Source organism: Dendropsophus ebraccatus, chromosome 7 (genome assembly GCF_027789765.1).
Source record: "Dendropsophus ebraccatus isolate aDenEbr1 chromosome 7, aDenEbr1.pat, whole genome shotgun sequence".
NCBI lineage: Eukaryota > Metazoa > Chordata > Amphibia > Anura > Hylidae > Dendropsophus > Dendropsophus ebraccatus.
The window spans coordinates 120,906,424-120,932,053 of NC_091460.1; the positions used below are offsets into that span (position 1 = coordinate 120,906,424).

At 37.4% G+C, this 25,630-nt stretch overlaps 1 protein-coding gene across 1 annotated transcript in view; it reads left to right on the plus strand.

Moving 5' to 3' along the window:
* Positions 1 to 25,630, plus strand: part of GRID2 (glutamate ionotropic receptor delta type subunit 2) — a 797,500-nt gene that overhangs the window by 344,741 nt on the left and 427,129 nt on the right. The window contains exons 3-4 of the mRNA XM_069976784.1: positions 11,699 to 11,983; positions 23,405 to 23,610. Coding sequence (XP_069832885.1) covers positions 11,699 to 11,983; positions 23,405 to 23,610 — 491 coding nt within the window. The remainder of the gene's footprint in view (positions 1 to 11,698; positions 11,984 to 23,404; positions 23,611 to 25,630) is intronic.

A 25,630-nucleotide genomic window follows, 5' to 3' on the forward strand; every position in this document is an offset into this window, starting at 1 on the left:
AGGCGGTACTTGGGCTGTCTCCACCTTCATCACGGAACGGGAAGGCAGCGGAAGTCGAATGCCGATGGTTTGGGTTCGTACGAACCTGAACCTCGGCCCTGTTCTATTATCTCTACCGAACACTTTATTTCATTGATTAAGGGGAAGGTGGGGCCTGACACTTTTCTATATTAAGTAGTTTATCTGACTTGAGGATGTCTCTATTCATTCTATTCTTTTATTCTCTGGTGTAAGGTGTCAAAGAGATTTTCCCGAGCTGCAAGCTGAAAAGCCTTTTCTCTTCCTGCCAATCCTGATCCTGCTTGGTACCCAGCTTGCAGCTGACAGATGAATTTTAATGTTCTGCACAATAATATTTTTGTTTTTGTTTATTATAACAACTCATATATATATATATATATATATATATATACATATATATATATATATATATATATATATATATATATATATATATATATATAACAATAGCTTTAATTCTGCATTGCCTCAAAAATATGTTTAATAATATATAACATTAGAGAGTGCTACCCAACCAATCAGGTGACAGTATCAAATTCAGCATAAAGTAGTTAGAGAACTCAAGGGTTTGCAAACAAGAATACTGGTTTAATTCATATAAGAAAGCATTTGCTTATAATAAGGACCCATGGGTATGCAATATTCCAACTTTAAGTCCACTCCTGCTATTTTTCTTACACCTTATATCAATGTTTAAATGTACAACAAAGGCCGAAATCTTGACAAGCCGAGGTGTAAATGGCCCACAGCAATCAGATAGTTAGCCAGAAGCATTTATCTTTTCAACAATTTAACCTGACCTCAGCATCAGTGTTAGGAAAAGTAGAAGAAAGAATTGCTAATATATTGCTCTGAGACTATTAAAATCAACTTTCGCGATATGATGTTTTTCTGCATAAACTTTTTCTTGAATAAAGATTCTGTTGGTTAGATGATAGGTTTGCAATTTCTATCTTCTGTTAAATAACAAAATATATTTATGTTCTGTATACAATAAGCCTTTATGATTGCTTTTTATTATAGAAAGAAATAACAATGTTATTTATATTTATAATTTATGTACTATAACCCTTTATATAATTTTACTTATTCCCACATAGACCATAGACTCCTTAGACTTGAAGGGAATCTGTCAGTTCTACATCATGCATTGAACCAAAAAGTCAAGAAGGTTGTGCCAAGCTGCAGCTGCTCCCTGCCTCAACTGATACACATACAGGGCTTGGCTTCCAGCACTAAGCCCTGTACATCAATTAGTGAGGGCAGGGAGGATTGGGGCAAGGTGAATGCATGCACAATAAAGCAGATCAGCATTGCCTCTTTGACAAACAGTATGGTTTCTGAGCATGAACTAGAGCTGACAGATTCCCTTTAAATTATTACATTCACTGCAACTGCATACATGTTGCATGCAGTAAGTTTCCATAATCCCTCCTATAGTTCCTCAGACAGAATTTTAGCCTTTATTTCTAGGGCTGTATAAATAAAAGTGAAATGGGATTTAGAGTTGGACATCAGTAAACCAGCACCCTAACCTTTATAAAGACATAAAAATAAAATAAGAAAACAGCATAAAATATTGGAAATTCATTTTAAAATTGCCTAAAAGTGCATGATCACTTAGTGTCTGTTGGGTTCTGTTATGGTATCTACTTTAAGTTATGTTCCCATTAAGGGGACTGTCCACTATTTGACAGCAGAAAGCGTTTCTATGGATAATGACAGCTGCAATTAATGATTTGCAGCTGTCATTATCAATAGAGGGCCATCTTTTTTACCGCCAAAATCTAAAAAATAGTGGAAACCTTAATGGCAAGAACAGTACTCTGTGTTGCTCTTATTCTTCCTGTCAATTCTGAAGCAACAACCAAAGAAGTCTGGGAACCAAACATACAGTGCTCTCCAGTATGTTATACTGTAACTTATTTTCTTGTACTGCTACAAAATAGTTGAGTGTTTTGCAGCAAATTAGAAAATCTTTATTTCAACTTTACATAGTTTACATAAAAAAATTTTTTAAAACCATAACCACACTTTAACAAATGGTGGCTATCCCAGAGGAAGAGAGTATGAAAAGAACGGCTGTTGTTTTGCTGCAAACAACCCTTCTTTTCATAAAAGATACATTGTGTGAACATAGCCTTAAAGTGCAAGTGCTGAAATCCAGAAATAATAAGTAATATTAGTGATAAATAGAGCCCCATCTATAATACCAAGGACAAAAATAAATTGCTAGTGCAACCATCAAATAGAAATGAGCTAAAATACAAGTAATAAAATGAGACTCCAACATAGTGAGGGCAATAGCCGATAGTATATTTTACAAAAACTGTAAACAAATAGAGTTCAATCCTCCAGGACGCCACCACCCCTGTTGTTATAATTATACATTTAATGTGTGGCACAGTGTATATACTAAAAAGCACAAAACAATATAAATTGAAGAATTAAGAACAAACAAAAAATAATTAAAATAAAACAACTCGTACAAAATAGATTGTAAATTTTCCAAAATAAGTATTTCTATTATTCATACCTAGTTGAAAGAATAATTACTTGAATACATTTTGTAAAAGTTGGAGAGAGGTCATTACTTATGGAGCTGATTACAGTCTTTAAGCTCTGGCAATGACAAATGGCCTTACACAGCTGTAATGCAACAAGCCACCCTGCTTATCTAATGGTTATCACTGGCCTTCCACCCCAATTTTATTCCCTCTTTATTTTATGCTGCTCTATGTCGTCTTACAGTGACCGGTAATGTAACACTGGCATTAAGTCCTAACCATTTGACTTTTCCAAGAATTGCTTGGTGCTTGAATTGATACGTTACATTGTATTTAATTGTTGAATAGAGGGTATACATACATAAGGCAATACTCCTTTATTTGGCATAAAGCTGAATTTTTAAGTATAGTTTTTCTAATGCAAAAAGACGTATACATAAATGTAAATGAACGGCAGGGAATCTCTGCTAAAATAAAAGATATGCATTAAATAGGCACTGTCATAACTTTCAAAATCTAAATCAGCAGGGAATGTGAAAAAAAAGCTAATTTGATGTACATTTTTGACAGTTTTATTTAACTTGCTTTAAAACAAAGCTATACTTACTTGAAATTTAGGTCCAGTCCCCTAAAAGCAGCTTTTAAGACTTGTTACTTTTGACACATTGAGTCTTCGAACATTGTACTGGGCGGGACTTCATGTGTTTAAAAAATAAATAAAATAATGTTAATTGCAAACAACATACTTTATTTCAAACATAAAGTTGATTTAGTTGATTTAGTTGATTTAGTTTTTGAAAGTTATGTCGGGGTACCCTTTAAGAATTTACTTTTACTTTCATCACCTGTGCACAAAAAATACATTCTTCTATTCATGGACTGTGCAACAGAGATGTGTCTTCTGCTTGTGCTCGTCCTAATCCTCTAGCTCTAGTGTGGTCCAACTGACAAGTAAATCCTTAGCAGTGTTGGACTGGCCCACCAGAGGACCGTAGAATCCTCCGGTGCCCCCCCCAGCTTTAGGACTGACATGTCTTTTCTCACTGGTTCTTCATTGGTGGGCCCCCAGGATTATTTCCTCTGGTGGGCCCAGATACCCTAGTCCGACACTGATCCTTAGGCTATCTCCCCATACAGTATTTTCGCTCAGTATTTTGCAACCAAGACCGGAAGTGGATTAAAAACACAGAAAGACTATGTTCACACACTGTTGAAATTGAGTGGATGGCTGCCATTTAATAACAGCTGTTATTTTCAAACAACTGCTGTTATTTGCCGTTAAATGGCAGCTGTCCACTCAATTTTAACAGTGTCTCAACATACCCTTTCTGTGTTTTCAATCCACTCTTGGTTTTGGTTGCAAAATACTGTGCAAAAATACTGTGTGGAAACATAGCTTTAAAGTGTGTGCTTTAGGCCAGTGCTTCTCAAACTTTTTCTATTGGAGCCTCACCAAACAGACCAAGGCAATGCCTGGGCCTCACCAGACTGACCAAGAGGGTGCCTGGGCCTCAGTATCTGTGGTGAAAGTAGATTTAAAAGCTGAAAATCATGCTACGGCTAACTTTCACCTGTCTCCTAAGATCTATATGCTAATAAAGTAAGTACAAAATAAATTAATAATGTCGCTAAAATTGAGATCATAGATGATTTTGTGAAAACTGCCTCCCCAGCTGGGCCTCACCAACAACTAGGTGGCGCCTCACTGGTGAGGCCCGCCTCACAGTTTGAGAAGCACTGCTTTAGGCTATGCTTACACTGTGTATTCTTTTTTTTACAAGAACGGCCATAATTTCCAATTATAACAATGGCCATTCTTATAAAAAAAAAAGAATACACTCTGTAGAATCTTATCAATTATTTCAACCCAGCAGAATGTGAACAACAGCCGTTGTTCACAGTCTGTTCTCACAGCTAAAAATTGTTTTGAGGTCAATGGTTAATTGGAGTGCAGGAACACCCAAATGTGCATGCATTCAAATTAAAATAAAATGATGTTTATTCGGTCGATACTGCAGAGTCACTGGATGAACATGTAAGACATCGGCTGTTGTTTGACACAGCCGTTTCGATAAACAACAGTCGTTGTTTTTACATACTGGGAACATAGCCTTCCACTGCTGGCAACTGGCTATAGTTTTAGCAGGGATTCTCTACTCTTCACGTTTCTTTGAGGTTTAGATATGGTCCAGATTTATCAAAGTGTATAAAATTGAAACTGATGTAAAGTGCCCATCACATTTTCCATTTTACCAGAGATGTAAGCTGAGATGTGATTGGATGTTAGTTTACACTGGCTTGTGTTTTGTACATTTTGATAATTCTGGGTCACAATGATTACCAATTCCTTTTTATAGTCATCAAACAGCAACCGGGCATGCATTTAGCAAATATCAGAACAAAATATCCCAAATTACTGATGGAAAGAGACAACAGATCTAATTTTAAGAGGTGCCAAGCCAAAATGAATTTGTTAATGAAAAAAAACATCTAGAAAAAAAGTGCATGCAGTTTCACTCTATTTAAAATGTGTCTTTTAAAAAAAAACAACAGGTTTCTTGTTCTTCTGTTGTGCATTATCAAGCTTAAAATTTCAGCATTTTAATCCAGATGACAAATATATTTTGTTTTTGACAGAAATACAATATTTTTTGCGGAAATACTATGTAACATGAGCAATGAGGGGAATTATGTGTTATATAAAAATGCAGTATCTGAGACTTTTAAATACCATACATGTTCTCACAAATGTTACTAGGTCACTTAAAAAGATACATTGGAATAAGCCAAGCCATGTTTAGGTCTCTTGATGGTACTTGGAGACTAAGATGTAGTAGTTGATCTGACTTCCAAGAACTGAAACGGCTCCACACAGATTTTTATAGAAAAAGGATTTTTTTTTTTTTTTGTCACTTTTGTAAAATTCCTTCTTAAGAAAAAATATCTGTGAAACAAGCTAGTGAGACCACATCTGGAATACTGTGCCCAGTTCTCGAGACCTCACGTAAAAAAAGGATATTGATAAAATAGAACGGGTGAAAAGACGGGCTACAAAAATGGTGGACGCTGTCTGGCATAAAACAGGAAAAACAAAGATTTGAATCTGTATAGTCTGGAGGAAAGAATGGAAAGGGGGAACATGATGGAAACCTATGGAAAAGTATGCTAAAGGACTAAATAGGGTTCAGGAGGGAACTGTTTTTAGAAAAAAATAAATAACTCACGAACAAGAGGATATGGTGAGAGGTTAGTTGGGGGAAAGATCAGAAGCAACAGGAGAAAATATTACTGAAAGAGTAGTAGATGCTTGGAGCAAACTTCCAGCAGATGTAGTTGGTAAATCTACAATAGAATTTGAACCTTCCTGGTATATACATATATGTATCCTAAGATAATAAGAAGGGAAATACTAAAACGACAGACTAGATGGACCCAGTGGTCTTTTTCTGCCAACAATCTTGTATGTTTCTTTGTATCTACAGTATGTTTAAGCTAAATTAACTCTGGCTACCTGCTGCAAGGGAGATACCAGTGGTAGGGAATAGTGCTATAGGGCTGCATGCTATAGAAGGGAATGTCTGGAAATGATAGCAATGTGTATTTCAATACTATTTCCAGTATATCTGTATTTCATTTAATATATACAAAATAAGTAAATGTAAGTTCTTCATTAACAATTTCATACTGTTTAGCTGGTACTCAGAGAAAGAAAAGGTAAATCTGTCAGATCAACTTTGTGCTCTGATTGTTAGGAAAAGCAGCAGTTGAGAATTAAATACTAGCACTGGTTATGGACAGGGGAGAGAAAATCCTTGGAGGGCAGCTCATACAGGCTGTGAAAAAAGAAAAAAAAAACATAAGAGTAGGCTGGAGACAATTAAATGGACTATGGTACAAGTATATTGAGAAAACAGAGGTCACACAGCAAACTTAGAGGCTGTACAAAAGAAATTGAGCAGAAAAAAAGTTATTTATTTTTTGCACCATAATAATTACTACAGAGCAAGAATAAAAATATTTTTCAAATGTGATTGCTAAGTAGCTTACGTAGTGCTGCCTTCCTTGGAATCCTGGCCGGAGTGTATACAAATGTTATACACCCCGCCCGGGATCCCTAGCGGCGCTACAAGAAACTGACATGTCAAAACCCTGTTAGTTCACACAATGGAGTGTGCGGCTCTGGACGCACACTCCATTGTGTGTAGATGGGAATTCGGAATGCGAGTGTGCACAGATGCGCCCGCATCCGAAATGAGCGACAGCAAAGATCATTCGAGATGATCTTTTCTGTCACCAGCTGGTGTCTCACGCCATGTGAACATGGCCTAGTCATTATAAGTCACCCCATCCAAGATTAAACAGTTATAAAATATACAATCAACACTTATTTATGAAGAATGAAAAGTTAATGCTTATACCGATCAACCATTAAACATTAAAGTAGTTGGTGCCAGAAAAAAAGAAAAACTAACAACATTCATAGGCTCAAATTTACAAATAAATCACACACTTGGCAGACATGCAAGAAATACCTGCTCAGCAAATTACTTGCTGTACTGGTAACGCATATACTTTGGCAGTGCACAGGATCAGCATGAACAGTTTGTCTGGTTGGACTAAGCCTCATACACAGCAAGCTGTGATACACTGACCTTTTTTTTATCATAACTAGCAGTGACTTTTTTTTTTTTTTACAGCTTTTGATACAGCAACTTTTCAGTGAGATTGGACCAGTTGAGTTAGTCTTCACTCTGTGCACACATCTCTGATCCTATTGCTGGCTCATCATATTTCATTCCTTATACTATGATGATGGGTAGTATTCACTGCCTATAAGAATAGTACTAGATTTTTATTTTATGTCTGTAAATGAAGCAATGTACAAAAATATGACACCTATTAAATGTTTATAAGCTGTGAGGCTATGTTCACACAACGTATATTTTCGTAAAACCGACTGTTACAAAAATATACGTGCCTTTACTGCCTATAGGATCCCGGTCGGAGCGTATACACATAGTATACGCTCCGGTCGGAATCTCTCGCAGCGCCGCAAACAACTAACATGAAACCCATGTCAGTGCACACTGTGGAGCGAGCGGCACACAGATGCACCCGCATCAGAACTCTGCAGGGCTAAAGATCATCGGGATGATCTTTTCAGAGAACGGAACGGAAGGTCTCTTACAGCATGTGAACATGGCCTAATACAGTGTTTTCCTATGACTTCTATGAAGCCAAACAGTCAACAAGTTGAAGTTTGGGGAAATGAGAGAGAAATGGGAAGGTATGGAAAAATAAAAGTAGATAGTCTTAAGGCTATGTTCACACAACGTAAGTTGCAATATTGTTGCAATGGCCATGATTAGTGCAGTACTTACGTTGTGTTGCAGGCTGAGGAAATCCCGTCCGGAGTGTATAAACATGGAATACACTCCGTCCGGGATCTCTAACGGCACCGTAGAAAACTGTCAGTGCACACTATGGAGTGCTCCATAGCGTGCAGTGGAGAGTTCTGATGGGGGCGTGCACGGATGCACCTGGATCAGAACTCTGCGGTGCTAAATATTATCCGACCTGTACTACAGTACTTGCCAGGATTATATTTTCCGAGACCGGCCGTTCTGTGACCAATAGTGAAGGTACAAAAATGAGGGCAGCATAAATTAGTGACAAAAACCTCTATTTCACTGATGTATCACTTACTTTCTTTTCTTGCAGTAGCTTTTAGAAATTCATTGTTTATGAGCTGGACGTAAGCCAAGCACAGTAGCCCTCCCAATATAAGTATGTGTTTTGTAAGCTCCTAAATTTATTAGTTGGAATATCCACTTACTATGCACAGTATTGGATGAAAGTCTTAATTCATTAGTGAAAGATCAGGTGGAGTTCTCCATTCAAGAAAAAAAAAAAAGGAATTTTATAATAACTTATGCAAAAAATAATAATAATAATTAGAGATGACCAAACCGAGCCACCTGTACCCAGCAGCAGCAACAACAACAAAAAAAACACAAACACTTTCTGCAAAGTTCGGAGGGGTTTGGGAAGATGATGCTTTTCATGTCAAAATAAATAAATAAATAAACATTCTCACCTGTCCGCTCCTCCCCCGGTGTCTCTTGGTGGCTCTCTGGTCCCATCTTGGCATCTTCTGTGGTGTGGTGTGGTTCTTTGGCACATTAAAATTCGGCTAACCTGCGAACCAAACTTTTGAACGGTTCGCTCATCTAATAATAATAATAATAATAATAATAATAATAATAATAATAAAAAATGACCAATAGTATACTGCCTCCTTGGTAAAGGACCTGGAAGATCCTGGTCATGTGACCATTATCATGACATCATTGCAGGTCCTTTGCACACTGAAAGCACAGACAATACAGAACCGCTACTCTGCCTGTAGTCTCTGCCTGGAGCCCTTGCTGTATGGTGATGTCTGCACAGACAGGGACCCTCCTGCGTCTCACTGTTTCAAAAGCGCTGCCCTATTTAACTATAAGCATGTCATTAGGCGTGTTTGTAGTTAAAAGAGTTATCCAGCGAAAAACATGGCCTTTTTTTTCCAGAGACAACACAACTTTTGTCTCCAGTTCAGGTGCAATTAAGCTACATTCACTTCAATGGAATTAAGTTTTAAAACCCCACCCAAACTCAATACAGGAGTAAGGGCTCGTTCCCACTGAGCAAAAGCAGCTGAATTTCTGCGCTGAATCAGCGCTGAAATTTCAGCCGTTAAAATAGGTGCAGAGCTAATTTCCATTGTGTTGAATGGAAATTCTGCTCTGCAGTTCACACAGTGGAATTTCCGCACTGAACTAATCCGCTTTCCGCCAGAAGAATGAACATGTTCATTCTTCCGCTAGCAGAAGCCTATACAAATCAATGGGGCTCTGATTTTCTGTTTCAGCGCGGATTCAGCGCGGATTCAGCGCGGAATACAAGCGTAATACAAGCGGAAATTACTCTCTGAATCAGCGCGGAAATGGGGAAAAGGGGGGGAGGAGGATTCTAGTATATGTTCTGGTATAGTCTAGTTTACTCACCAAATACTCGCTGAATTTCAGCGCTGAATGCATGCGGATTCAGCGCGGATTCCTCGAGTATTCCGCGCTGAATTTGTCAAGAGCTGATTACGAGCTGAACACTTTCCTAGCAGAATACGCAGGGATTCTGCTTGCATTCTGCTTATATTCTGCTCGGAATTCAGCGTCAGTTGATTTCAGGCGGAAATATTTCCTTGCGTAATCCGCTCCTTTTGCTCTGTGTGAACGTAGCCTAATGCTGTCTCTGAAAGAAAGTGGCCATGTTTTTTTAATGCTGAATAAGAGTTCACTCCCTTTTGGTAATGTACCCTGTGTGGTTGCACACCCCTAAGGCAGGCCCTGATCACATGATCGGAAAAAAATATATAGATTTTAATCTAAAATAGCATATAGTAAAGATGCCACTTCTGAAGTTATTATGATGGTGTCTATAGATCATTTACACGCTGAAGTATGTTAAATACAAATGATGGATACTTAGAAATCTAGTTACCAAGGCAACATTGTCACATGCAGGGAGTTTTCATTCTGAAGAGTTTCTGTCTCAGTTGATACTAAAAAAATAAAAAAAGCTTTTTACAATAAAAAAAGCATAAAATGTTGGCATAAGTTTTCATGGCATAGAGCAGCATAAACAACAGCAGGTGACCTACTGCCAGCTTATTCTACTGCTTCATGGGTATACCTCCCCCCCCCCCCACCACCAAGTGTTGGCATAAGTCATCTAATTAAGAGACATAGCTTTATATACTTAATAAGATGTCTGCCAGTATCACCTGGATATGATGAAGACAGGTTTTCAATCTACGTACAGACCAAACAAATGTTATTGTATAGTTACTGTAAAATTATACTACATAATCTAAAATAAAAATAATCAAATTAATATAGATCCATCACTGCTCCAGTATAGTGCAAAAATTCAACAAATGCAAAAAAGATGAATAAATATACAATTAAACCAAAAGCAATCTTAGGCTACGTTCACACAACATATTTTTTCGTATTTCGTATGCGAGAAAATACACTGGCTGGGTGTCTATGGGATCCCAGCCTGAGTGTATACACATAGTATACGCTCTGACCGGGATCCCTAGCGGTGAATAACGACCGTAGAAAACCCTGTCAGTGCACACTATGAAGCGAGTGGCTGCGGCCGCAAACTTCATAGCGTGCTGTGGGGAGTTCTAATGCATCAGAACTCTGCGGGCAGAAATATCATCCGGCTGGTACTGCAGTACCGGCCAGAATGATCTTTTCAGAGACCGGCCACTCTGTGACCCAGCCAAGTCACAGAACGGCCGGTCTCTTACACCATGTGAACACGGCCTTAAAGTGGATCTGTCACATCTGAATTGCTCGTACCGTTCTATGTTTTCTCTACAAATGTTGTCTGCTTTTTTTATTCTCTTGAAAGGAAATCTTTAATGTGATGTCAAAGAAGTGGGGCCTATGGTGCTTCTATCCAATCCTTCTCCATTCCAGCAATGCTTATGTACTTGTACTTATGTACAAATTTCCATAGCCCTCACTCCGCACACATGTGTCACAGCAATGGCAGCACCAGCCTCTTGTGATGGAGATGGTGCTGGCACAGTTAGTCAAAGGATTTTAACAATGAGTAAAAAGTATTCTTACCTAGAAGCATTTCTTCTGCAACACCTTATGGAGTGTAGCACAGTAGAACATAGAGTGCCTTACCCTGCATATTACAAGCCTATAAAGACTCAGTGTGGTGCAGTACATGAAGCCTGACAGTAACAAAGTGCAGAAGGTGTTAGTCATGAACATACATACATACATACATGCTTACATTCTAAAGTGGAGCTTGTTAGTTATAAGCTACATATGTTTTAGCTATGCTACTTTTTTTTTTTTTTTTTTTTTTTTTAAACATCTATTTAAGATTCATTTTGACATGTAAACAGAGAAGCAGTAAATCTAAACCAGTCATTAAAAGTACATTTAAATGGAAAACCTTCCATGCTATAGCATATTTATCAAGATTTGCAGACTGTATACCTAATTAAATTTTGCATGTTTGTGTCAGACATTTGCAGTACAAGTAATGCCAAATGCATGTGTCAATGTCATCTCAAATATAATTTTGTTTTTTTTCAGCTTGTGACCTTATGAACCAAGGCATATTGGCCCTTGTCAGCTCTATCGGATGTGCATCAGCAGGGTCTCTGCAAGCGCTGGCAGATGCTATGCATATTCCTCATCTTTTCATGCAACGATCCACAGCGAGGACGCCAAGAAGTAGTTGTGGGCTCAACAGGAGCAACAGGATTGATGACTATACATTGTCTGTCCGCCCCCCAGTCTATCTGAATGATGTTATCTTAAGAGTCGTCACGGAATATGCCTGGCAGAAATTCATCATCTTTTACGACAACAACTATGGTAATTTCTCCCACATTTTTGCATAAAATATAGGAAAGCTTCCACATTTCCATACCCTCCATTACTGTTTTAAGAATAGATAGAAAGAATTCTTTAAGTGCTAAAATATTTGCATGTTATATTTTAGTTCTCTAGAGACCGAGCAGAATAAAAATGGAAATTGCAATAGCTAAGCATCCTGATAAATAACAAACTCAGCTATATTTTATCTCATTCTGATCCATGGTATTCCAGATTCTTTGCTTATGTACTTTTTTGTCCATAAGCAGGTGCATAATAGTATAATTTTATATATATATATATATATATATATATATATATATATATATATATATATATATATCGCATGTAACCATGAGTTCAAATAACAAAAAAAAAAAAAATGGGAGTGAAATCCCTAATAAATCTTAATGGAATAGTTGATTTATGTTGTTTATACAACAAAGTCCTCAAATGAAGATCTCAATCTCTTTGCAAGTTTAGTACAGAACTACAGCTTATACATCACAAATTCACAGTATTTTTAAGGGTACAAACACACACAATCGATCAGCAGGGGATTTAATGCTGCAAATTTGCTGCAAAATTTGCTGCAGATCCCTTGCCTGTCATTTTCAATAAGAATACATACTCGGAGCGGGATTGACATCCCACTACTAGCATGTAAGTGACAGCCCTGTTAACCCCCCCCCCACACACACACACACATGCCGGAGTATACGTTACCTGCACCACACTCTGGCTTACTTCTGGGGCTCCCAGCGACTTGACATCCTGCTCAGCCAATCAGTGGCTGCGGCGGGGCAGCACACTAATTGGTTGAGCGGGAAGTCCAACCGGGAACCCCCGAAGCAAGCCGGAGCATTGAGAAGGTAAGACTGACATCCCACTGCGAGTATGTATTTTCATTGAAAATGACCAGCAAGGGATCTGCAGCGGATTTCACTGTGAATTCTCAGCGTGAAATCCACTGCGGATACGGTGTGTGTGTTTGTACCCTTAGGCTCGTAGTGTATCTCCATATACCTTAAAGGGTACCTATCATGTGCTGCCAGTGGCAGGATATGCTGTAAAAAGTCTGTTCGGGCACTAATTTCTGAGTCAATGAGTGCATTGAGTCAATGGCGCTTCCGGAAGACATCCAGCGTGTTCCTAAAAAAAAACAGTGCACCGGCAGGGTTTTTACAGGATATCCTTCCACCAACATGAAACGATAGGCAACCTTTGAATTTGGAATCTGGAAAAAGTATTCTCTTCTATCAGACATAGTATGTGGATATTTTGAGGATATAATCTACAAGCATTCCCTGCAGCAAATATTTGGAAGCACATAAGATGCACTGTATATACTGTAGGAATATAAAGAAATCTTTAGTTTTTTTGGCCGAAACAACTTTCTCCTTATGAGTAAAGTGATTTGTCGGAAGACATTATATTAAGAGAGTGCCAAGAAATCTCTTGTAAACCATTAGCATCTATCCCTCAACTTTTTGTTTTAGGCTAGGGCTGCATAGAAAGATTCTCTTAGGACTGGGTTGTATGGTTTTCAGTGGTAAACACATATTCTTGTAACATATCCTGAGATATATGGTGTAAAATTATTAGCTTTTCATAGTAACATACCTTTGTAATACTATTTCATGAGATGTATATAGTGGTCTCATCCTTTTTTTCCCACTTCAATCAATTACAGCTCAGGTTTCATTTTACCAGAGCTCCATTAGTGTTAAACAAGCACTAAAATGCCCAAGTTGAGAAATTTATTTAATGCTCTAATGCACAACTCGAGTAATAAACCCCATTGAAATTAATAAGAGACTCAAGCATTTAAGTAGGTTCCCCCTGATCAGTAGAGCAGAGGGTGCCTGGTTAACCTTTTACATTTTTCTGTTCTAATTTTTGTATTTTTCTTCCCTTAAAGGGATATTTAAATGATATTTGTATGTACATGTACAAAAATTAGCACAAAAAAATGCCTGCAAGATCCATTAGAACTCCAGTGGTATGCCAAAAACCCATGACATTGTTTCCTTCTAACGTTTGTATATTCCGTTTAAAAATGCCTTCAGTTATTGAAGTTGAGGTGTCACCTTTACCTGAGCACCATGGGGTGCTTGGTCAAGCATCAAACTCAGTTGAGCACCCTGAGCATGCTCACTTAACACTGGCTATAAAACCTGAATTGTGGTTGGTTACTATGGGGAAAAAGGCATCCCCCACTACTTCACACACACACACACACACACACACACACACACACACTGTTTTAGACCACCAGGGAAGTTTTTGAGTATAACATATTTGTGTTCGGTTTACAGTTGTCCACATTAAAATTGTGCTTCATAGTAAGTAGAGATGATCGAACAGCTGAAAATCTTAGGTTCTATAGAACTCGAACCTTGTCGAACCTTCCGGATTTGATTCCCGATGCCTTCCCGATCCAAGGGGAAGGAGGAGGCGGCCTGGGTACCGCCTAGAATCCCGGGACTCTATGCGGTACCCAGGCTGTCTCCTCCTTCCCCACGGACCAGAAAGGCATCGGGAATCAAATGCGTAAGGTTCGACAAGGTTCGAGTTCTATAGAACCTAAGATTTTCTGCTGTTCGATCATCTCTGATAGTCAGGTGCAAAATATGGTACCAAAAAACATGTTATGTTATTTTTATTCAGATACAAGGATTGAAAAACTTTCCATATGATTAAAAAATTAAAGCAATAAAACTACTATGGTTTTCATGATGTATCAATACAAAGGAATTTACATTTCCTACCAAGTTATTTTCATGTGATTTTCGCCAGTAGTTTTTCTACTACCATTAAATTGTAATTTAGTTTTAAAAGAGCTCTTAGATAAAGTAAAGTCTTACTTGATAAATATGCTATTGTTTTAAAACAGGGAAATTACTTTCTTTTGCATCATTTAACACTGCAAAAATATAAATCATTAATGTCAAAGCTGCCAAGATTTCCTAAAGAAAATGACAGTGATAGGTAGGAATGAAATGGGTCAATGACAAAGGTCTAAAGTAATTATTAGACATTCAAAGGACTCTCCGTCAGAGATGGCTCATCATAGAGTTCCCTTTGGCACTGTGTGCAGATTTTATATTCTACCAAAACTAATATTTAAAATAAATCTCACCATCAAAGTCTTGGCTTTAGTCAAAGAACATTAATTTTAATGAAACTCAAAATTAGCTTAGGATAGTGTTTTTTAATATATATTTTACAAGTGGTTTATACTGTAAAATAGCTAAACTAATGTGTTGCAACAGATGCAAAGAACCACTTTTTGGCAAGAGCGGGGAATTTTTTTTTTTTTTTTTGCATTGGATGCATACTCTATGGAGATATTTTATATACAGTGGTGCCTTGGATTACGAGCTTAATTCGTTACGGGACTGTGCTCGTAATCCAAATCCACTCTTAAACCAAAACAGATCTTCCCAAAAGAAATCATTGAAATGCAGACAATTGGTTCCACACTCCCAAAATAATCTTTTTTTTCAGAATAACATGTAAAACAAATGAAACGAACATTTAGAAACAGCTGAATACAGTATGTCATATAAGTTACTGTACAGTATAGCAATCAGCATATGGAGTATAATGTATATTAAGGCCATAAACTTGAAAAAAAACAGCAGCAGTTTTTAGTTACAGGATGGAACTGCAGATCCCCATAATACAGTAGCGTAGTTCAACCGGCTAGAATAGAGAAGCAGGACTGATGTCAGAGGTCTGCGTGGTCACATGATTGCAGTGGGAAAGGGGTGTGTGTTCAGCATGGACCAATCAGGAAGTAAGAATCACAGAGCTGTGCAGGAGGACAGTGACAGAAACTTTTCTATACAGCAGTGTGTATAACTGAGTGTAAGTGCAGGCACAATATAGCAGCAGTGTATATAGCTGAATGTGAGTGCAGGCACATTATAGCAGCAGTGTGTATAGCTGAGTGTAAGTGCAGGCACATTATAGTAGGAATGGAGAGGATGGAAAACACAAGGGCTAAAAGAGACTGCAGGGAGCATAGAGGAATGAGCAGAGCAGATGTGGGCACATAAAATGCAGCACTCTCTGTTGGGGTTGAGAGGGGTTACAGCTATGCAGAGATTACCTCCACAGTCCAGCCCCCTGATGCAAGTCCCAGCCTGAAGTGGATCTGCTATGATTTGGAAGGTAAGGTGAGGCAGACTTCCTGAGTCAGAGTACAGTGCTTTAGATCACGCTATGAAGGCCATGCCCCTTCCCCTCTCCCCCTTCCACCCAGTACAGGGAGCTGTGTTTACCTTAGCGGTTACCATTTACAGCCATGTTTATTCATTTTACTTTTTTTTAGTTGTTTAAAATGAAGAGATGCAATGTATAAAACATTTAAAGAGAAGAAAAAGATTAGAAGCAACCATTTTGGCATGACCTTTAAAAAAACAAATATTAATTTATGAGAATCTGATCATTCGGCATTTGAATACTGGTGGCTGAAGAAGTTCAATGCAGCCCTAGAGAGTTCTTGAAAACATGGATTCAGCCTTTGGCCATAGGCTGGGCTCTCGAGGGCTGCATCCAACTTCGTCAGCTTCCAGTATTCAAATACCAAAGATCGGATTCAAGCATGCTCAAGTTACATTTATCTCTAGTTATTAATTTATTTTCTATATGTCAATCAGTTTCATTGATGACCAATTAAAGGAATTTTACTACATAAATAAGGTACTGTACCATGCTAACTAATTTTGGTACAGCTACTTATACTCTGTATAAAAGATTGGGTAAAGTTTTGATGTTACTTGGTGACTTTGATGTGATTTAGTGATGTGTTTGGCAACTTTTATCTTGCATAAGATACCAAAAACAGCATATCAAAAAGGAAACTTTAACCATTCATTTACACAGAGTATAAGTGGCTGTACCAAAATTAGTATAGTTCGGTACAGTATAATGACAATACCTAAGAAAATCTATAAAGGTCCGTAACACAACAGTTACCAATTCTTAAATTCTCAGACAACCTCTGGCAAGATTCTTCATACTTAAATTTTAGCACAATTTTGTCCAGAAAAAAAAAAAGTGGATGCAATGAAAGAAATGTAACAGTCCCTGTTTGAGCCCATTGGTGGGGCTGTAATGGATCTGACAATGTTGTTAGTATTTTTGTTGTTATTTTCCTACAACAGAACAGGAAACTGGAAATAGTAGTACGAATGTGTGTTTCAAACTCAGCATTGCATCCCCCTCCTGACAGTACATCACAGGAACAATGCTCCTTACTCATGCCCTCATAATGTAGCTTCAGGAGGAGGATGCACTGCTGAGTTTGGAATACACTACAGCGTCAAGCATGCTATGTCTTCTAAGTATGCCTTTTGGTAGAATAAAATCAAAAGAATATATAAAAAGACTGAGTATGGCTATGTTCACACAACGTTTTTTCATCTCCGCTTAAAATGACGTCCGTTATTTTGAGTCTAAAAAAACGGACGTCATTTAGCAGTCTTGCCTGCACTTAGTGCAATGACTGGTGTTTGTACATTATTCTAGTTTGAGGTTATTAATTGGACTTTGGGTGCGGCTTAATTGAAAAGTCCATTGAATTTAATAGTAGAAACTGAGAAACAAAAGAAAAACTGTGTGTGAACTACTGATAAAAAATGTCGGCTGTTTGCAAAAGACGTCCGAAAATAATGATCATTATTTTGACGTCCACGGTAAAAACGTCCGTTATTCAATACATTGTGCGCATTGGATGTTTGTCTTTCCATTGACTTCAATGCATTGCCATTGCAGTCAGTTAAATCGTGGCAAAAATGGACATTATTTTAAACAGCAAAATCGTCCACCTTTTCTCTGTTTTTGACGGTGTGAACATAGCCTAAAACTGGTTTGTGAGTAAAATTTATTGTTTACACAAAAGTGTTTTGACTGAAGAAGACATTGACACCGTTGTCTGTAAAACTTAAATTTTGCAAGAGTAATAGGGCTTCTTATTGGTGGTGGTGGTATGAGACACTTCACTACACTTGTCTGTGTAGGTCTCAAGGGACTATCAAAGTGCATACCTATAAATAGCTACTTTTTTATGTATGTAATCAATAGTTTTTGAGGCTATGCTTCCACTACTGTTCATGATCATTATTTGCACCCATCAATTGACAGCCATCTTTTCCCAATAAAATTCCCTCAGTGGGAACATAGCATTAGTTTTTTAAATATTCTATGCCTTATAATGAAAGCAATTTTGAATGATATTTTCCTTTTTTAAAAATTATATGTTGGTAGTTCTTCAGTTTTTTAGTTCTTTAGTTTTCCCTTTGAAATGATTCATACTGCACTCTTTATCATCATATCGTCTTTTGTAATAAACCTGCGTTAAAGTTCACCTTCTGTAGACATCCTCAATAGCTGGCTAACATTTATGTTTCTATTCTTGCTAGCAAAAGTTAATGTCAGTATGTGGGATTCTCTAACCTGTTCTAACAAATGTCATTCCCAATTATAATGTTGACCTGGCATTTATATAATTTAATTAGTAGACATTGCGTACATGACTGGTGTCAGGACTACAAAACATTGAACACTAGCTAAGACCTCTGTTTTTTCATACAACCCGGTGCTCCACTTTCTCTATGGATGCTGCGTTATAATTTGTTCAAGTGAAATTTTTGCTAAGGCTTGAACATGTTTTGTGTCAAACCCAAAGCTGTTAATAACTTATGCAGTCTCCCTTTTCCAGTTTTTACGCCCCTATGTACATCAATATATATACAGCATTATTCATTTATATTATGATATTTTATCATAGGATAGACAGTACAAGTCAGTCAGCACAATGCAATAGTAGATGGTCATTGATGGCAGTAAAAAATGATGCCAAATAGACTAAGACAGAGCAACTGAGTTGAAGCCAAAAGCACAGACTAGCTCTTTTACCCTTTAGCTAAAACCTGTAACAGGTATAGATTATAGTCTATTTTTCATTTAAAGTGTTTTTATGGTTCCTTGAAAACTTCCTCATACATGGATAGGCTATGTTCACACAACGTCGAAAATATTGAAATTTCCTAATTTAAAAAACGTCTGATTTAACTGACTGCAATGGCAATGGGAAGATGGACGTCTAATGCACACAGTGTATTGAATAACAGACATTTTTGCTGCATGCGTCAAAATAATGAACATGATCATTTTTCTCTTACGTCTTTTGCAAACAGCGGACGTTTTTTATTAGTTGTTCACACACAGTTTTTCTTTTGTCACCGTTCTTTCTCAGTTTTTACTATTAAATTCAATGGACTTTTCAATTAAGCTGCACCCAAAGTCCAATTAGTAATCCAAAACTAGTATAATGTACCGACACCACTCATTGCACTAAGAGGAGGCCAGGCTGCTAAATGACGTCCGTTATTTTAGACTCAAAATGACTGACGTCATTTTAAACGGAGCTGAAAATTTTTTTATGTGAACATAGCCTTACAGTAAAAAAAAAAGGGGTAGTCCCAACATAAAAAATGTTCCTCTATCCACAGATAGGGGATAGTAAACTGGTTGGAGTCTTTTTGTAGGGATCTCCAGGAAATCCAAAAAGTGGTGGAAAAAGTGAATGAATTGAGCATAAAGCACATACGCTGCCAAAGCTCCATTCATTCTCTATGGTGCTTCCGAACATTGCTGAGTCTTCTATACCCCCTTAAACATATATATACATCTGGATTGCTTGAGAGAAATGTAATAAGGATATTCCCATTATGGGCTGCCTATTTTGGAAAATAAGCACCAATTATTTTTTTTTTATTTTCATTTCACATTTTCATTCGTGTAACTGTATGAGTGCTTGTTTTTTTAATGGCGCTATATTGTTACAATTTTTTTTTCCTTAGAGAGACCTTTTGCCGAAACTAGATTAATTTATTTTGTTGTGATAACTTGAGTGACCCTAAGCTGGTTGCTTATTCCTTAGCATTCATTTCAGTCAGATTCACAAACTATTGGGTTATATCTTTGATATGGTCTAATAGGCCGATGCTTTTGGAAGATTATGGGTAAACAATGGGCTGACATGGACGCTTCTTCCCTCTGTCAAACGCCTTAGATGTTGCAGTTGTTATGCACAGCCACTTCTAAGGAGTTAAACTCTAGGGATCATAGTTAGCTTCGATCCTGCAGTTGTGTCACGATGGCTGTGTGAACAGTGACAGCACTTATAATTGTGATGTATGTATCTGTCATATTACGGTAAGCAGTACTGGCCTGTCAAGAAGAAAGAATAGAATAGAAACAATTACAGAAAACTGCAATTAACATATTGGAAAATGTAAAAAAAAAAAAAAACATTAAGAGAGATTTATGCAACTGTCTAAAGGACAAACTGTCTGTATTTCCGGTAGCAACCAATCACAGTACAGCTTTTATTTCTTAGTTCTTGAAAAATAAAAGCTGTGTTGTGATTGATTGTTACGGGCAATAGAATCACTTTGTCTTTTAGACAGTTGCATGAATCTGACCTAATGATTTTAGCACATTACATTCAACTCAATACTCTTACAATCTCATATACATATTAAAAGGATACACTAAGGTAGGATAAACAAAAGGGGAATTTACTAGGTGTTCAAATATGACTGTGTTCATTGAATTTGCGATTTCTCTACAATCGCTTCATTGTCCAAAATTTGCAATTTTTATTTTTAAAAAATCATGCTATCAATATACAGTATCACTACATTTACAACCATATCTGAGATTACATAACCTGTCACAAATTCAAAGCATGCATTTTTTATATATGTGACTTTTTTCCCCCTACAAAGGCCTGCTAAAAGTAAGTCTCACATATGGGCCACTTACAGAGCTTTTTTGCCATAAGAGCCTCATTATGTAAGAGACATGAAATAAGTGTGACTGGTCCTATTTGCTATAGTGACACATAATCAGTCAAAAATATATAACAATTCTAGTTACAGTTCATTTTGAATCCAGCAGTTTTAGCCACCCTGCAAAACAAACACTGTTGCCTCACTGTAATATTAATATATTAATTCTATTAATATAGTAACATATTAATGGTAATCGTATAGGCCAAAAACACTTTGAAAAGTTGTCTGATTTTTATTTTTTTTTTATATCATTTTTTCCCCTGCAAAGTTGTGAAAATACAATTCTGGAATTTGCTAGTATTATTATTATTATTATTATTATTATTATTATTATTATTATTTTATTTTTTTTGTCAATATGTGCCATCCATCTTATAAGATCAGTATGTTTGAATGGGTCATACACAGTCATAGCAATTGTTTATTTTATTTACTTATTTATTTATTTACTTATTTTGAAAAATGAGAAATGTAAAGCAAATCTAAAAAATAAAAATAAATAGCCCTTAAGGGCGGACTTAAAAAGTGTAAAAAGGATAACAAAGAGTTTAATAAAAAAATATTTAAAAGAAAAACCTTACGATAATAAAAGTAAGAATCACCCTCATCTCCCCCCCCCCTTTTTTTTTTTTTAAAGAAAAATAAATAAATAAATAAATAAAAATATTTCCACTTAGGGGACAACCCAACTTATTTAAAATAGCATAAATGGGGGAAAAAACACCCAATTTGCTATTACTATTGGTCCTACAAAAAATAACCCTCATATGGGTTTGTATATGGAATATTATAATAGCTTTTTCATCTAGAACAGGACCCTCCAGCTGTTGCAAAACTATGATTACCATCATGCCTAGACAGCCAAGCTTCTCCAAGCATGATGGCAATTGTAGTTTTGCAACAAATGGAGGGCCAAAGATTCGTAAGAAGGAAAAATCGAAACCCAAAAAATAGTATTGGCATTAAAGGATCATCAAAAGGGATATCCAGCGTTAGAAAAAACATGGGCACTTTCTTCCAGTGAAAGTATAACTGTTGTCTCCAGTTTGGGTGGGGTTTTGCATTTTGGTTCCATTAAAATGAATGGGACTTAAAGGAAATCTATCAGCATTGGGCCCTACCTTTGGTGGTGACAGTGTGCTGTAGCCTGAAGTCCCCTAGTGATCATTGCACCTTTTGGTTATTTGACCGTGTAGTGGATTATGCACAGGTCTCCTACTGTAATGAAGAGTCAAACAGGAGTTGTTTGTTCCACACTCTGGCACACCCTTAACCCTCCTTCCTCATCCTTCCTCATGTATAATCAATGCTGCCCGGCCTTCTGCTCGCTCAGCTGTTAGACTGTATCTGCCAACAGAGGACTGATCTGCAATCAGAGACACTGGCTGACAGCTGAGCTGACAGGAGGACGGGCAGCACTGATTATTTACGATGAAGAGGGAGGAGATAGCAGTGTGGAGTGGTAGAGTGTGGCACAAATGCTGAGCTCTCCTCTTTGACTCTTCCTTGCAGTAGGAGTTCTGTGATAATAATCAACTCCACAGTGCATAATCCACTCAACAGACAAATTACCAAATGGTAACATGCTTATAAAGGGACTGCCAGCTACAGCACACTGGCACCACCTGACAAATTTCCTTGAATTGCAAACCACACCTGAACTGGAGACGAGCCATATTGTCTGTAAGAAAGTGATCATGCATGACAGTGGTATGATGTAAAATAAAAATTTCACAAATGCACAAGCAGTATTCTGCCTAAAAATATACAACTTTTAGAGCAATGGGCCAAATTTGTGATAATTTTTGTGGTCCAAGCATTAATAAATCCCTCTATGGGGGGGCATTTATCAAGTTAAAAAAGCGTATTTTTCTGCGGAAAATAGCCAGATGCCAAAAAAATTATTCACAAATGGCCGTTTTGTGAATAAAATATTCACATCCGGCCACTTTCCGCCCAGTATGCCCAGGGGGGCGGGAAAGGGGTGTGGAGGGGGCGGAACGGGGGGGGGGGCACGGACTCAGAGTCCGCTGAATTCAGCATTTATTTTGCTGAAAAATAGGAAACCTACTTTAGCTCTAACGTAGGTTTCCTGGCACGCGCACGGGATTTATGTAGAGGCAGTACGCCTCTACATAAATCTCTGTAGTCTCAGAGCAGCGGGGACATTTTTAAATCCGGTGCAGAAAACGCCGGACTTAATAAATGCCCCCTATGTGTATAAGAATTATTACCAAAAGTATTTGTAAATCATATTAACACATACGTGGAAGAAACAGCTAACTAGAATAAATAGGTTGGGTAAAATTTCATCTTTTTCTTTTCCATTTTTAACGCTGTTGGTCTCGACAAGAAAAAGGAACTGTCGAAATCTATAACAACTGCAATCTGTGTCCACTTAGAAACAGCGGTGTTATATAGTTTAACATATGTGCAGCTTAACCTTCCATTTCATGATACCGAGCAAAACAACTTCTAAACCAGGCTAGGCATTTAATGGATGTGTTGCCGTTAACTGATTAGCATTTTGATGGACTTTTGATGTTCCTAGATATCCGTGGAATACAAGAGTTTTTGGATAGAGTATCTCAGCAGGGAATGGATGTAGCTTTGCAGAAGGTGGAAAACAACATTAATAAGATGATCACGGGACTCTTTGCTACTATGCGTATAGAAGAGCTAAATCGCTACAGGGACACACTGAGAAGAGCTATTCTTGTTATGAGTCCAACCACTGCCAAATCCTTCATTACCGAGGTAAGAAATATCCTTAAACTGTTTATAGTGGCTTGTATCTTTCTTCGGTGCTTCAATTTGCACTCCTAGTGCTGTAGCTAACAAGGCAGTTACGAGCAAATGTCTATACGGAAAGAAAGAAGCTCTTCATTGTGCACTTAGCCTAACCAGGAGATGCTTTATGACGTAGATATACTCAAGTGCATTGTGCGGCAGAAGAAGACATACATTGATGGTGACTCATATTAACGTTAAATATGTTTATTCATTGTACCATTTCTCAAGTAAACTTTCCAAGTAGTGAATGCCATAGAAGTTTCAATTTCCATTAGGTTATATGCAGGAAATAAGAAGGATTAAAGCAATTTGAAATTGAATTTCCAGAAGCAGATGAGCTCATTTCTGTATTCTTTTCTTAAGAGAAAAAAAAGAAAATTGGTAATGGATTTTACATTGAAAATCATTAATAAGTATCATTATTAGACTCTATCGTGGCCTAAGGGGTCAGTTCAAGGAGAGTGTTCATGAGTTATAAAACATTTTGTTAATTTAATTTTGCTAAATACAGATAGATAGATAGATAGATAGATAGATAGATAGATAGATAGATAGTCAAATAAAGTTAAAAAAATGTGAAGTTTTATTTCATGAAAAAATTCCATCAATAACAAAGTGCAGCACAGCAAAATATAGGGATATGATGTTCCAGTTGCTCTGCATTGTCATTTTCAATCATCTTGGGGAAAAAAAAAACCTTCATGCTTATTGAACTTCATTGGATGTGTTATGGGACATATATTAAACTGTAGCTGTTTGCAGTCCTTGGTCATGGCCATTCTACTTGGCCATTGGTATCCACCAACTTGAAGTAGTGCCGTTGACTGTATTGATTGCATGATAGATAGATAGATAGATAGATAGATAGATAGATAGATAGATAGATAGAGGATTGACAATGGAGAAGGGCAGTGTACTGTCGTGCATAGCTCCCTACTCATTCTCCTGATTTGTGGGGACCTCAGCAGTGATACTTCAACTGAACAAAACTTTTCACATGTCCACGTTCAGTATTCAGTTTTCTCATACTCTATTTCATATCAGAGTATGTAACAGCAATGTTTTGACCCAATGGGTTTTTATTAAGCACCCTGCAACCTATTCGACACATATTGGACCTAGTTTTTCTGTGCTTACTTTGGATCCATAACCCTGTGATATGTGATATGTCCAAAGATTTTATCATGACTATAGAGCTTCTTTCCAATATGGTACGTATATGATATGATATGATATGATACAAAGATGTATATTGTGGTCATTACATTACAAACAGAAAAAGCCAAGGAGTGAGATATATTAGGCAGTAAGTGAACATCTTACACTATTGAAAGTGCCTGTAATGGGCATGTGAAAAAGCTAGACTGATCTCATGAATCATGTGGGTGGGCAGGTACACATGCATCTATATCACTTGCCTAAAGGATGCACTAAAAGAAGAGCCAGATCATAATAATGTCCTCTCGAGTATAGTATTTTGAGCGGGTACAAACATATAGGCTCACCCTTCTGTGATGCAAGCGAGTTATTGCACTGGGAATCAGGCACAGAGAAACATGATTACAGCGTAGTACTGCCCTAGAAGCCATGACTACTTGAAGCCCTGACTACTCCTGCCCCAATGGCTACTTGGATATCATTAGCATACGCCAGGGGAATTATTCAAAGTGTGTTTTGGGGGGATACGGGAATGCTCAAATGGAACGTATATGTATATGTCTAGAAAATGTATATTAAGGTTTAAATCAGGGTTAATTCTGTGGGTGTGAATTCAACTAGAGGAACCAGTCGACGCCTGGTCTTTCTCTGACTTAATTCACACTCTGCTGTTTATTATTATACCTGTCTGTATGTTCTGTCTTCCACCCTGTGTCCCTATTTAGGCTAAGGACTGTTGCCCAGTTGCTGCCCTAGGGTTAGCCTAGGAGGGCAAATAGCCAGGGACAGGGGTTTCGGGTCGAGAGAAGGCACTGCCATTTTCCCG